The following is a 12197-nucleotide window of genomic DNA, read 5'->3' as shown; positions in this document are numbered from 1 at the left end:
GCGGATCCTGCAGTGTGGGCCATTCTTCGTCCTCACCGCCCGACGGCAGCTGGCCCGGGTCGTCAAGGTTGTCCTCGCGGTCAATCCCGTGGGTCCGATTGGTCTTCCTTGTATCCATGCTTGGAAGACAGTTTCACTTCTGACGCCAGTTGAAGTATTGGAAATGACGGCAGGAAACTCCTTGACGGGTAACACACTTATTTTATTAAATCTTCGCTTATCTCGATACAACGTGTGGTCTCTATTCTTCCGAGTACGGTCACCAGACACCGGTACAACTCGTAACCTCTATTCTTCTTATAACACACTGTACTCGTCTCGTGTAGACCCTATGCCTCTGGCTACACACACATCACTCGTCTCGTGTAGACTCTTCTCGTGTAGACTCGTCTCGTGTAGACCCTATGCCTCTGGCTACACCCACATCACTCGTCTCGTGTAGACTCTTCTCGTGTAGACTCTTCTCGTGTAGACTCGTCTCGTGTAGACCCTATGCCTCTGGCTACACCCACATCACTCGTCTCGTGTAGACTCTAGGCCCTGGCTACACACTCTGCATGCTGACACTGCATGCTCCCCCTACACTCCGCCTCTGGGTTACACAGAGTCCCGGTCCTCACAGGACAGCGGGACTAGGTACCGCAGGGCCCTATCTCTTCCTCCCGTCTTCAGTCTTCGCTGGTTACACTCTCCCCGTGCGCCTGTGCGCATCACCTTATATAGTCCCTCCTCCCGGGAGAGGGAGCGGATGCGGACCTCGATGCGAGCATCGCTTCTTAGTGAACCAATCCCAACGCGCTATCTCTACGATCCTCTTTTCCCCAACGCGTGTTTCCACTCACCAACCAATCACGCCGCGCTGCCACCCGATCACTCCCACACCAGCGCGTCACCGGCACCCAGCCAATCAGCACCACACAACCCACGATCCCACGCTGACCCCTGATCCCTCACCGTCAGCGCGCGTCACCACACACACATCCAATCACGACGCGCTGGCACCTGATCGCTACCCCAGCGCGTATCACCACTACATACGTATCACAAACTTAGCATGGTTACATTTGAAATAAGAAAGAAAAATGTTAAACATCAAGGCAACAAGTTACATCGGTTCTTATCCATCATCACTTCTGTAAAAAAAATAAAATGCTAATTAAATTATTTTTTTTAGTTCCTGGGAAAAGCAAGGTAGTAGTTTCGAACGCACTTATGCGTTATTTTCCTCATGTTTCCTCCTTACCATGTTTTTTCCAAGTTATGAGTGCCTGGTTTACCACTTATCGCTTTGATCATTCGATCACGGTTTTCAGGTTTGTTTTTGTAATTTCCTCTATCACTCTCTCGCGTCGTGGGAGTGTGTGGTGTAAAATTGTGCTGCACATAATCAGAATTCGCGCACACGACCAACTTCTGCACTCCGTTATCAGTGGCACTTGCTCCCTCTGCGACAACATGCACATTTGCCGAGTCAGTGTGTCGATTCAATTCTGTGCCCCGTGGTGTCTCCCCCTCCGTGGCCGTGAGGGTGCTGGATTTCGACACAACTCTCGATACGTCCTGGATATTCACCTCCTCAATTTCAGCACTCTGATCGACATTAATTTTTGTTTCATTGGGATATTTTTCATTCAAAGGCTCACTCCTGCATTCCTCAGGGCGTGTCTCTGTGCTCCATCTCCCTGCACCCCCATCACGCGATCCTGCGACGTGCATCGCTGTTATCCTTGTGCGATCCGGTTTTTCTCTTTGTCTCCGCTGTCTGTTATCTACTGTCCGATCACACTTCACTGCAGTCATGTTTTTATGTTCGATCGGTGCGTCAATTATGGGAGCAGTGTTTGCGTTCTCTACCACATTATTCGAATTGGTACTCGACGCATTTAGTTTTTCCTTATTATCTGTCTCTCTATTCCCTCCTGGCACAGTCGGCGGGGGAATCGGTCGGAAATGGGCAAACCGTGTTTGACCTCCCCTGTGCCGTCGCATCGGGTACTGATATGGTTCTGCTCTTGACCCCCACATCCTGCGATTTCCGTAAATATTAGGCCCCGTGCTCCTCCAATCTGTGTGCCACCTTTTTTTTTATTGTTACCTTGCCATCTATGTGTGTAATTTTGACCTTGCGTGTGTCGGGGCATGGGGTGCTGATATGATTCTGCCCTTGACCTCCACATTCTGCGATTCTCATGAATGTTTGGCTTTGTGCCGCTCTCATTTGTGTGCCAACCTCTCTCTGTGTTATTTTGCCATCTGTGCGTGGGTGTTCGCTCCTCTCTGCATTGTGGGACTGCTCGGTAATTTGTATTTCTCTCTGAGAGGCTGGGTTCATTATCCCTCTCCCTGGGATCTGGATCCGAATTATTGTTATTAGCTCTGTGTAACCATGTCATGTACGCATTGCTCTCTATGCGGCGTAAGAAGGCGGTTTCTGGGTTCAAAACCATTTTCTGTAATCTCTGGACTCAATGATTCAAAAAACATATTTTTGAACATTTTGTCCTCTTCGTGGTACTTATGCACATCGCCTGCATAATACGCTTGTTTAAATTGTAGGAGGTAATCTCGCGGGTCCTGCTCCATGCCCTGGGTCATCGATTTTACAGCATAAAACCCCTCGGTGAGTATTATTATTTGTTTCTTTCGGTTAAGTCACGTCTAAAGATACAATAATAAATTAAATTAAATAATAGAATACGACGTTTCGATTGCAACACAAGCAATCATCATCAGGTATAATGAAATAGCGACATGTGTTGCAATCGAAACGTCGTATTCTATTATTTAATTTAATTTATTATTTTATCTTTAGACGTGACTTAACCGAAAGAAACAAATAATATTTCCTGCAGTCACGAAAGTTCTAAAATTAAGATTGAACCCTCGGTGAGTGTCGAATATTCTCCAAACTTCCGATTCACTGCCAGGCTCAGTTGTTTGAAATCATTCCTCACCTTGTATGGTAGCGACTTTACCCATGGTATAGATTGTCCATGTAACTCCTTTTCAACAGACTCGCTTTCTCAACCCGTCTCCTCAGACCTCTGATCATTGCCTCCTCTTCTACTGTTGCGATGTGGGTGTGTATATCCCTGTTCTTATTGTGTGGGTCAAAATCGGGAATTCTGACGAGAGCTTTGTCCATCAATTTAAGGGTTTTACTGTTGAAAGAGTATTCAGAAAGTTGGTCGTCGTCAGAGTCATCGTCAGACGAGCTGTCACTTTGATGTGTGCTGTGTCGCTCATGTTTTAGTGGCGTGCATTTTTTTGGTGAGCTGTCTGGGCTGTGTCGCTCGTGTTGCCAATTCCCTGCAGTTTTTGCCTCTGCTCTTAGTGGAGTATGTTTTGGCAACTTTATTTGAAAATTTTGCGTCCCTCTAGCTTCGGGGTTGTAAGTCCCCCCTTTTTTATTTTCATCTGTATCTCTCCATCCCTTTTCTCGAAGTGTGAGGAATTTCCTTTGTCAAGGATATTTTGATCGATACCCATAATTTTTGTGCGACTATGTCCACGTACCGAAGAGTGTGATGTACTGCTACTTTCATATTTATTCTGTGGATCAACGTCTGTAAGTTTCTCTGGTGTTGCGAGCACTGATTTCTCCTCCCTTGCGATGGTATGGGAACATTTTACCTCGTTTATTAGAGACGATTTTTCTCCCGTTTCCTTTCCGAATTTTTCATCATTCCACAATCCCTGTCTGTATGCCTGTGTGAGAAGGCATGAGTCCTGTCCTGCTTTTTCTGCAGTTTTTACATCGTGTTTGCCTTTGTCACATTTAATCCAGTCAATTAGTTTCCCACGATGTGTCTTAGTGTCATAGATACAGCTTCCTTCCCACATGTCTCTCTGCCTTGTCTGTTCTGTAGCAGAACTGCCTGTACGTTTTAATACGAGTTCCCAGTATTCCGCAATCCATTCAAAAATCCCTCCTAATCCTAGCATCTCACGTGTGGCAGAGATACAGACATTCCCTTTCAGAGTGCATATAAAACAATTATATCACAGAGTGTAGTCAGTTTGAATCGTGTTACTCTGGTATTTTCCAATTCAGAGTGCGTATCTCTAACACAATTTATGACAGGATGCAATCGGTTCGATATGATGTTATCTTAATCTCACTGTCTTTGTTCCAACCTGCTATTCTGGAGTTTCGCCTCAGAGTGCGTTTTTTAAAGTTTTACGCCCGTTTACAATCACAAGGCAATGTTGTATCACAATACTCTGGTTAACACGTAGTGATTCGTTGCTTCATCACCCATTATGTTGTATATGTCGGGTTATGAAATTTTGATAAAAAAGAATAAAAATTAATAGAAGAGAGGAGCGAACACCCAGCGCACAGATGGCAAAATAACCCAGAGAGAGGTTGGCACATGTTGTATATGTCGGATTATGAAATTTGGATAAAAATAATAAAAAATTAATACATTTTCAAAAAATGCGTATGTCGCATTAATTATGCTAATGCATATAATTATATACATAAATTATGATAATCACGTAGATAATCGTATTATTTTATTCGAATGCTTGTGATTATGTTAATGTGTGCTGTTATGATAATTAGGCTTAGCTTCGTTATCCAGAGTTGTATCAATCAGGATAAAACGATTATCTTTGATTAAACATTTATTGATTATCTTAGTGTGTTTATATTATGTTAGGTCTCCAAATTCATATCTCAACGCAGGATACAGTTCTTATAAATAAGAGTTTTGCTTGGACTTGGAAATAAACATTCAATCACTTTGTGTTAAGATATTTTAATTCTAAACAAACATATGACACTCTAATATGCAAAGGCGAAAGTATATGTCAATAGATTCATGAGCAAGATTATGCAATTAACGAAAATGAATGACTAAAACACTTCTTATTCATGTAACTCGCCGGCAGCAACTGCTTTGCACGATCAGTTGATATTGAACGCACCACCTTGAAATGGCAACCCTTTTCGAAACACCAAGATAACTTTTTGAAAGTCTTATTCGTGTGCGTGTTGTGTGTGCGTTGTCCCCTTGTACAATTAATTATTATTATTCTTTTTTAGAGCTGGGAGTTGTGTCGTTAGCTTGCGGGGTGGGGGGTGGGGGAGGGGTATACCACCCGCAGCAGCTTCCCGCCCTGCTCCCTCGCTCGGGCGTGTCTTTGCTCTTTTGCTCACTCTCTCCACTGCTAGATGAGTGGCGTCGGCACGACGCTCGCCGTCGTGGCGCGCGCGATGATTCCGTCGTCGGATAGCGCACAGTTCCTCCGCGGCTGGATGACGAGTCGGCACGACGCTCGGTGACGCCCGGGTGGTGCTGCTCGTGCGCTCTCTCTCTCCACTGCTAGATGAGTGGCGTAGGCACGACGCTCGCCGTCGTGGTGCGCAATGATTCCGTCGTCGGATAGCGCTCCGTTCCTCCGCTGCTGGATGACGGGTCGACACGACGCTCGGTGACACCTGGGTGGTGCTGCTCGTGCGCTCTCTCTCTCCACTGCTAGATGAGTGGCGTCGGCACGACGCTCGCGGTCGTGGTGCGCGATGATTCCGTCGTCGGATAGCGCACAGCTCCTCCACTACGGGATGACGAGTCGGTTCTCGCTTGGTCGATGCTTGGCGATTTCCACCCTTTTCTCCAGGTTGATTGCTTGTTGTCGCTCTGACGATGAACGATGCTCTCGTTCGTTGCTGGGTTGACATTGGGTGTCTTCGTTGGCTCGAGAATGATAACTGGAAGCTCCATCAGTTTCACTCGCACCTCGGCGGCTCATACCGAACTCAGCCCCTAACGACCCCTTCTCGTCCTTTTCGCGACCCTCTAACTCCCTTGCTCCCCCTGCATGGGTCATCCCGAGGCCAGACCCCTCTCTGGATTTGATGGCTGGCATGTTTGTGCCGAACCGTTGGAAGACAAAGGTGGCGGGGAGGTCCTGACGTTTGCTGTTTTTGATGGCATTCCACGTTTACCAGATGCCTGGCGTGGAATGTGACGAGTAGTGGGTTGTTTTCATTATTTAATTTGAAAAAAATATATATATTTTTTGGCCTAATTATTCTTAATATTAAATTTTTGGAAAAAGGGGCATAAATACAACACCCGATGGTAATTTAATACACCCCTGGCCTAAAAAATCGGTGCCCAGCAAACAGTCCGTGAAACCAATATCTGCCCTTCAAAAAAGATTTCCCCAATTTGCACAGAGGCCAACATCTCGCCCATTATATCCAGAATCCCGCCGTTAGCCTCCACACAAGCGCTCTCCACGAGGGTAAGAGGACTAGACGACAGCCGCGGAGACCATAGTCGCAACGGCCCCTGTATCTATCAACAGACGGACCTGGATCCCCTGGATTAACCCCATAACTGTTGAGGAACCTGCTGCTGCACCCACTTCGCGATGAGCCAGTGCATTCCACTGCTTGACGCCGCGCGGCCAACATGCTAACAACCCCGCACCCTGTTTCCGAGTCGTGACGGGATGAGATTCCACAGGATGAGTCCGCATACGACCTATGCTAGATAGATGATGGGACAAAAGCGGCCATGTGTCTGATGCGTCCGGACTCAGCTATGTATTGCGGGAGGAGGTGTTGAAGCCAGAGGATGGATGCGGCGAGAACCCTCAAGTCCTGCGGCGGCAGTCGATGGCGATGTGGCCCAAGCAGCCGCACCTGTAGTAGGTACGGTAAGAACGCCCAGGCGACTGGCTCAGCCTGGGGCACCATTCCCATGCTGATGGGCACAGGGCAGCGCTCCTTTCCTCCATTCCCCGGGCAAAGGAGGCACATGCCTGCTCGTCCACGGCTGGTTTCGTTGCACTGGCCACAATCGCCGGCCAGTCTTTAAGGTTGAGATGTGCTTGGATGCCACGGGCCACCTGCAGAGAAGTCAGGTCGTCTTCCTTTGCCACCGCGAGGGTGAGCCAAGGAGAGAAGCCGTTCCAAGGTGAGGGAATCCAAGGCGACTCTGTCCATGCGAGGGAAAGCCGTGTGCCCCAAGGCGAGGAGTGCACTGTGATAGGCCAATGGCATCTGGCTCTCACCCTGTCGCCGCAGCCTGACTCTTCTTCGAATATTAGACGGGGGATCAAAAATAGCGGCCATCTCGGTGTAGGCGAGCTCGGGGGGCAAATAAAGCAGCTAGCAAGTCGAGGGCCATGGGAAGAGCTTGAAGCGCCTCCCGGGATGTCCATCCCACCAAGATGTAGGCGGCCTCGAATCAACGACGAAAAGCCGTCCAATCTCTTCCTGCAGGAGTGAACTGACGCATCGGCGGCAGCTGTCGGAACTTGGAAGCGTCTTCAACCTTGGAAGTCGGCGGGAAGGTCCAGCGCCCCAGTCACAGCGGCGGGAAGGGTGTGTCTTGGCGTCCAGCCAGCTCTGCGGAGGAAGTGGCTGCTGGACTCACCACACATTCTTGAGCCGACTGAAGCACGTCGTCGGAGTGGGTGCTCGAAGCTCCGGCAACCGGAGCTGTTGGAGGGACGACGTCTTGCTCGACGTGGTCGTTGGACGAGGCAACAGGTGGGTTCTTACGTTTCACCGTCGATTTGGACATGACGGCGAAGGTTCGTTGGCACTTCTGGCACCAAATGTAGTGTTTTCAAAAATTACTCACACCGACACGTTGTAACAAGTCACCTGCTTACACTTTATTCACCTGTTCTTGCGCCAGTTATAGGTACTCCTAGGTACTCCTATAACTGTCTGTACGGTCACATATACTTAACTTCTCCCCGCTCTTATCTATCCTGCACCTCACTTATCCTGCACTCAGCAGCTCTGCTCTCAGCGTCTTCACACTCAGCGACTCCGCACACAGCGTCTTCGCACTCAGCGACTCCGCATACAGCGTCTTCGCACACAGAAACTTTGCATCTCCACCGCTGCCCTCACCTATGCTCCCTCAGACCCGCTAACCCGTCTGTCATGGGCGGGGGGTTCAGCCAACACCCGCCCGGCGACGGTGTGAGTGTTGAGGTCCCGTTGAAGGCTGGAGCGGCAGCGGCGAGATGTCTTCACTCCCCCTGCTCATCCCGAGTCCTCATGTGCTTCCACTTAAGCTGCTGCCAAGCCGGCGCCAGTTGTCACATTAATCTCTTATCATCACCCCCCATCTCCCGTCTCCTAGGCGCCAACCTCCGGTCACAGCGTAGCACCTGTTTGATCTCGGTTGCACCCACTCCTCTACACTACTATAGAGTCGGCAGATACTACTATTGAGTCAGAAGATACTACTATAATCAGTAGATACCACTACGGTCAGTAAATACTGCTACAGTCAGTAGATACTACTATACAGTCAGTAGATACTACTTTAGAGTCAGTAGATACTACTGTAGAGTTAGTAGTTACTATTATCGTCAGTAGTTACTACTTTAGAGTCGGTAGATACTATTGTCGGGTCAGTAGATACTACTACGGTCAGTAGTTACTACTACAGTCGGTATATACTACTATACAGTCAGTAGCTACTACTGGGCTCAGTACATACTACTGTACAGTCAGTAGATACTCCTATAGAGTCAATAGATACTACTGTAGAGAAGTATTGTGAGTAACCAATGAAGGGGCGAGCAGAAGAAGGTGCGAGCGGGTTGATAGTTAAGGATGACGTAACATTTTGGGTTGCGTTGGGGGCTTCGGAGAGCACCTTCGGGAACAGGGGTGGGTCCGAGCTGGGGGGAGGAGCCGCCCAAAGGGTTCTTAAGGGGGACCCTGTGACAAAGGCGTGGTCGTTGTGGGGAGCCAGGGTAAGGATCGGCTGCAGTGGGTCTCTCCCTCCCCGTCGCAGAGCGGTGTTGGCTGAACCCCCACTCCGAGCAGATGAGTGAGAGAGCCCAAGGGGTAGCCAAGGGTAGGACCCAAATAGTATTCAGTGTCCGGGGTAAAGGACCGAGATTGAGTGCACCTACACTGGTGTGAGCGTAGGATGTTGAGTGTGACAGTGATTTAATGAACGGAAACAGACCTTATAGTATTCCTTGTCTCCGCGTGGTTCTACTGCACACTACTACTATAGAGTCAGTAGATACTACTGTAGAGCCAGATACTACTGCAGAGTCAGATACTACTATAGAGTCACTACATACTACTCACAATATGTTATGTAGGGTGTGTAGGTATATATGCCAACGCGGGGGTAAAAATATTTTTGAGGGGGGGTGGGTCGACAATTTTCGGAAACCTCTTCGATCAACTATTTACCCCCCACTTTCTATAACTTTTTGACTTCTGCAAGCCTCTTAAAATTTTGTTGACGGACAAATGGACAGACAAACAGCACGCTGGGCTTTCACAATAGCTTCGTATTTGTGTATGTATATGTTATGTTTTTAAGAGACGTTTTGAAATATATTTTTCCCACGGACAACGCCGTGTACTTCCCGTTAGTATGTAATATATTTTAGTTAGTGCACGAAACTCAGATTTTAAATTCCCACATTCAAGTTTGCCATACACAGTAGAGTCTCGAGTGAGCCACTCCTGTGCTGACTTGGCTAATATTGGAGAGACCGTAAGGCAGCCTTAAAATGAACTATTTCTCAACTATTAAATTATGGCAACGCATGCCAGGAGTTATTATTAAAAACAACCTTTATGCAAGAGATATCCAACACTAAACGCCTAGGGTCTCTGTCGCGGGGATCACTAATGGTGAACAGGAGGATCTGGTCCCCTTTTTCTTATGAAACAACCTCCACCCACCCAACGCCCCTCGGGCTGTATCAGTAACTGTGCTGTTGCGGGAAAGTCCTACCAGTGATTGCCAGGTTTATGGCAAAGAAGGTCATCCGTGGCTTTGCTCGACGAGCAGGTATGGCGAGAAGGAGCACCACAACATTCCCGCACATCACGAGCACAAACAGGACCCACAGCGTGATCAGCTGCTCTGTCTGCAAGGAACGTGCACGTCCTATGTCAGAACAATTCGGTGATAGTGTTCTCTGTTCTAGCGGGCAACGGGCCAAGGTTATCTCCACTAGCAGCCTTTGTTACATGGTTATTCGTATTTTTAAATATCTGTGGTGGGAGCCAGTTCTACAACATGTAATGTTATACATTTTAGATATTTAAGATATTACAACACTGAATTTTGCACCACCGATTAGTAGTTGTTATGGTACGTCAACACGTACTATCTGTTATGACTCGTGGTTTGTAAACAACGGCGGAGTGGAGCGATGAAATCGGGTCATTTGCAAGTGCTCAGTGGATTTTTACACTGTATTACTGAGAGATAATGACTTGGGAAGGACTGAAGATGATTGATGAAATGAACACAATCTGTTCACAAGTGGATAATAGTAAATAACTTGACCATGATTACAGAAACATATACAATTAAATTACACCTTATAATGTAATCAATCATAGTTCCCCCCTACCCCTCCCTCCAATGTATTCCATCGGTGCTGTCTGCATGATGAAATGAAGAGTACATTTTAAAATATAATTCCCGCATCACTGATTAGCACGATTGGCTACGTACAGTGCGAAAGAAGTTCAACATACATTAGTGAGCCCCGTATGTCAGAGAATAGCCCACAGAAGACATTGTTCACAGGACTTTTAACATTTTCAAGCGGCCTTTCTATTCTTTACACGGCAAGGTGTGCACTTTCCCACAAGCTCTGCTGTAAAATTGTTGTACGAGTTGAACTGATAAACTGTACAGTAGGAATCCAAAAATCCGAGTTGATATAGGCAGACCGCATCGTGGATCACGTGATCCACAGTGCACCAGAGGTTAGTCCTGATCCTGTAACTCGCTGACCCGCCCATCCTGGACGTCTGTGAAAACGGTCTTCGAATCTCATCGGATTTCTCCAGTCTAAACGAAGATTTTGATTCTGATATAATGCGCAAAAAGAAACTTGGCACCAACGCAGTGCGCTGCGGATTTTTGGAGGAATTAGCCCCACGCCTCCATTACACGGGAAGCAAGGCATTTGACTCGTTACTTCATTAACCTGCAAACAAATATCTGGTTTATACTAGACGATGTTTTCTAAAATCCAAATGGCACATTTGCCAAATGGGTCTATGTTATTCAAGTAAAAAAAAAACGAATTTACTTTTAAGCTCAACAAACCAAGTTACCACAACTAGTTTGTATAACATAAACACATATATACAGTATTGTAAAATGAAATGATTTTTACTTCCCATTTTCCCTGCAGCTCTGCGGCTCCAATTTTCCCTTTGCAGCTCCACTTTTTTTCTGCAGCTCCGTTTTCCCTCTGCGCATCCATTTTTTACTCGGCATCTCCGTTTCCCCTCTACAGCTCTGCTTTTACCTGCGCAGCTCTGCTTTTCCCATTCTATCTCCCCTTGTCGATGTGCAGCTCAACTTTTCTCTCTCTGCAGCCTCTTTTGTTTCACTGCAGCTCTCCATTGGCCCTGCCCACCTCGAGGGATCGCGGTTTGTGGTCAGCTGAGCACGTTCAATCTGCCACCAGTATGTTTCGAATTTTGAAAGGATAACAGCCGTCCGATTCCATTCATCCTGTGAAACTTTCGTATATTGCAAGGTTGGCTGGTAAGTTCATGGCACGCGCTGATACAAGATTGCAGTTTCCCTACAACAACCACTTGGCAAAGAAATAACACATCAATATACGCAACACGCATTTCACAACCATTTCAATTCAGGACCCTCTTGAAAATTATTGAAGGTCTCATGGATACATTAATGGCGATATCACAGTGGTTCTCACCTGGTAGATTAGGTACCCCGATCCCTGGTAAGGATCCGCCGTGGGGATGGATGCGTTGTCTAATTTATTGGCACAGCAGGAGGTTGAGGGCGACGCTCTGCTGCTGAGGCTGATGTTGGGCATGGCGGCTGTCTATATGATTGCTATGTCTTTACTGCCTTATTCGAATGTCCTATATGACTGCGTGATTTGTTTGCCTGTCTGTATGATATGATTGTCATGCAGTCTAGCTGTCGATGTGGCTGTTATGTAGGCTGTCTGTTTGTATGACTTCGGTATACTGTCTACTGCAGTATTTGTAAATTGTCTAGATGCTGTTGAGTAGGCTATCTTTATGAATGTATGTATATATGAAGGTCGTGTAGGATATCTAAGTTATTTATGCTGCTGTCTACCTTAACAAACGGTCTATGAGTCTTGGTTAGACAGACTCTTCTTACTGTCTGCCCTTGTGGACTGTATTTCTGCTAGGTAGACTTTATATGGGT

General features: G+C 47.1%; 1 protein-coding gene across 1 annotated transcript in view; it reads right to left on the bottom strand.

The window, feature by feature from the left end:
- LOC144933974 (neuropeptide S receptor-like) overlaps nucleotides 1-11832 on the bottom strand; it is a 60623-nt gene extending 48791 nt beyond the window's left edge. Inside the window, exons 1-2 of the mRNA XM_078859369.1 lie at nucleotides 11710-11832; nucleotides 9750-9885 (exon numbers count right to left, since the gene is read on the bottom strand). Of these exons, the coding sequence (XP_078715495.1) occupies nucleotides 9750-9885; nucleotides 11710-11832 (259 nt within the window). The remainder of the gene's footprint in view (nucleotides 1-9749; nucleotides 9886-11709) is intronic.
- Nucleotides 11833-12197: the final 365 nt, after the last annotated feature.

Source organism: Lampetra fluviatilis, chromosome 1 (assembly GCF_964198595.1).
Source record: "Lampetra fluviatilis chromosome 1, kcLamFluv1.1, whole genome shotgun sequence".
Taxonomy (NCBI): Eukaryota; Metazoa; Chordata; class Hyperoartia; order Petromyzontiformes; family Petromyzontidae; genus Lampetra; species Lampetra fluviatilis.
This window is presented reverse-complemented; position numbering and strand designations above follow the sequence as displayed.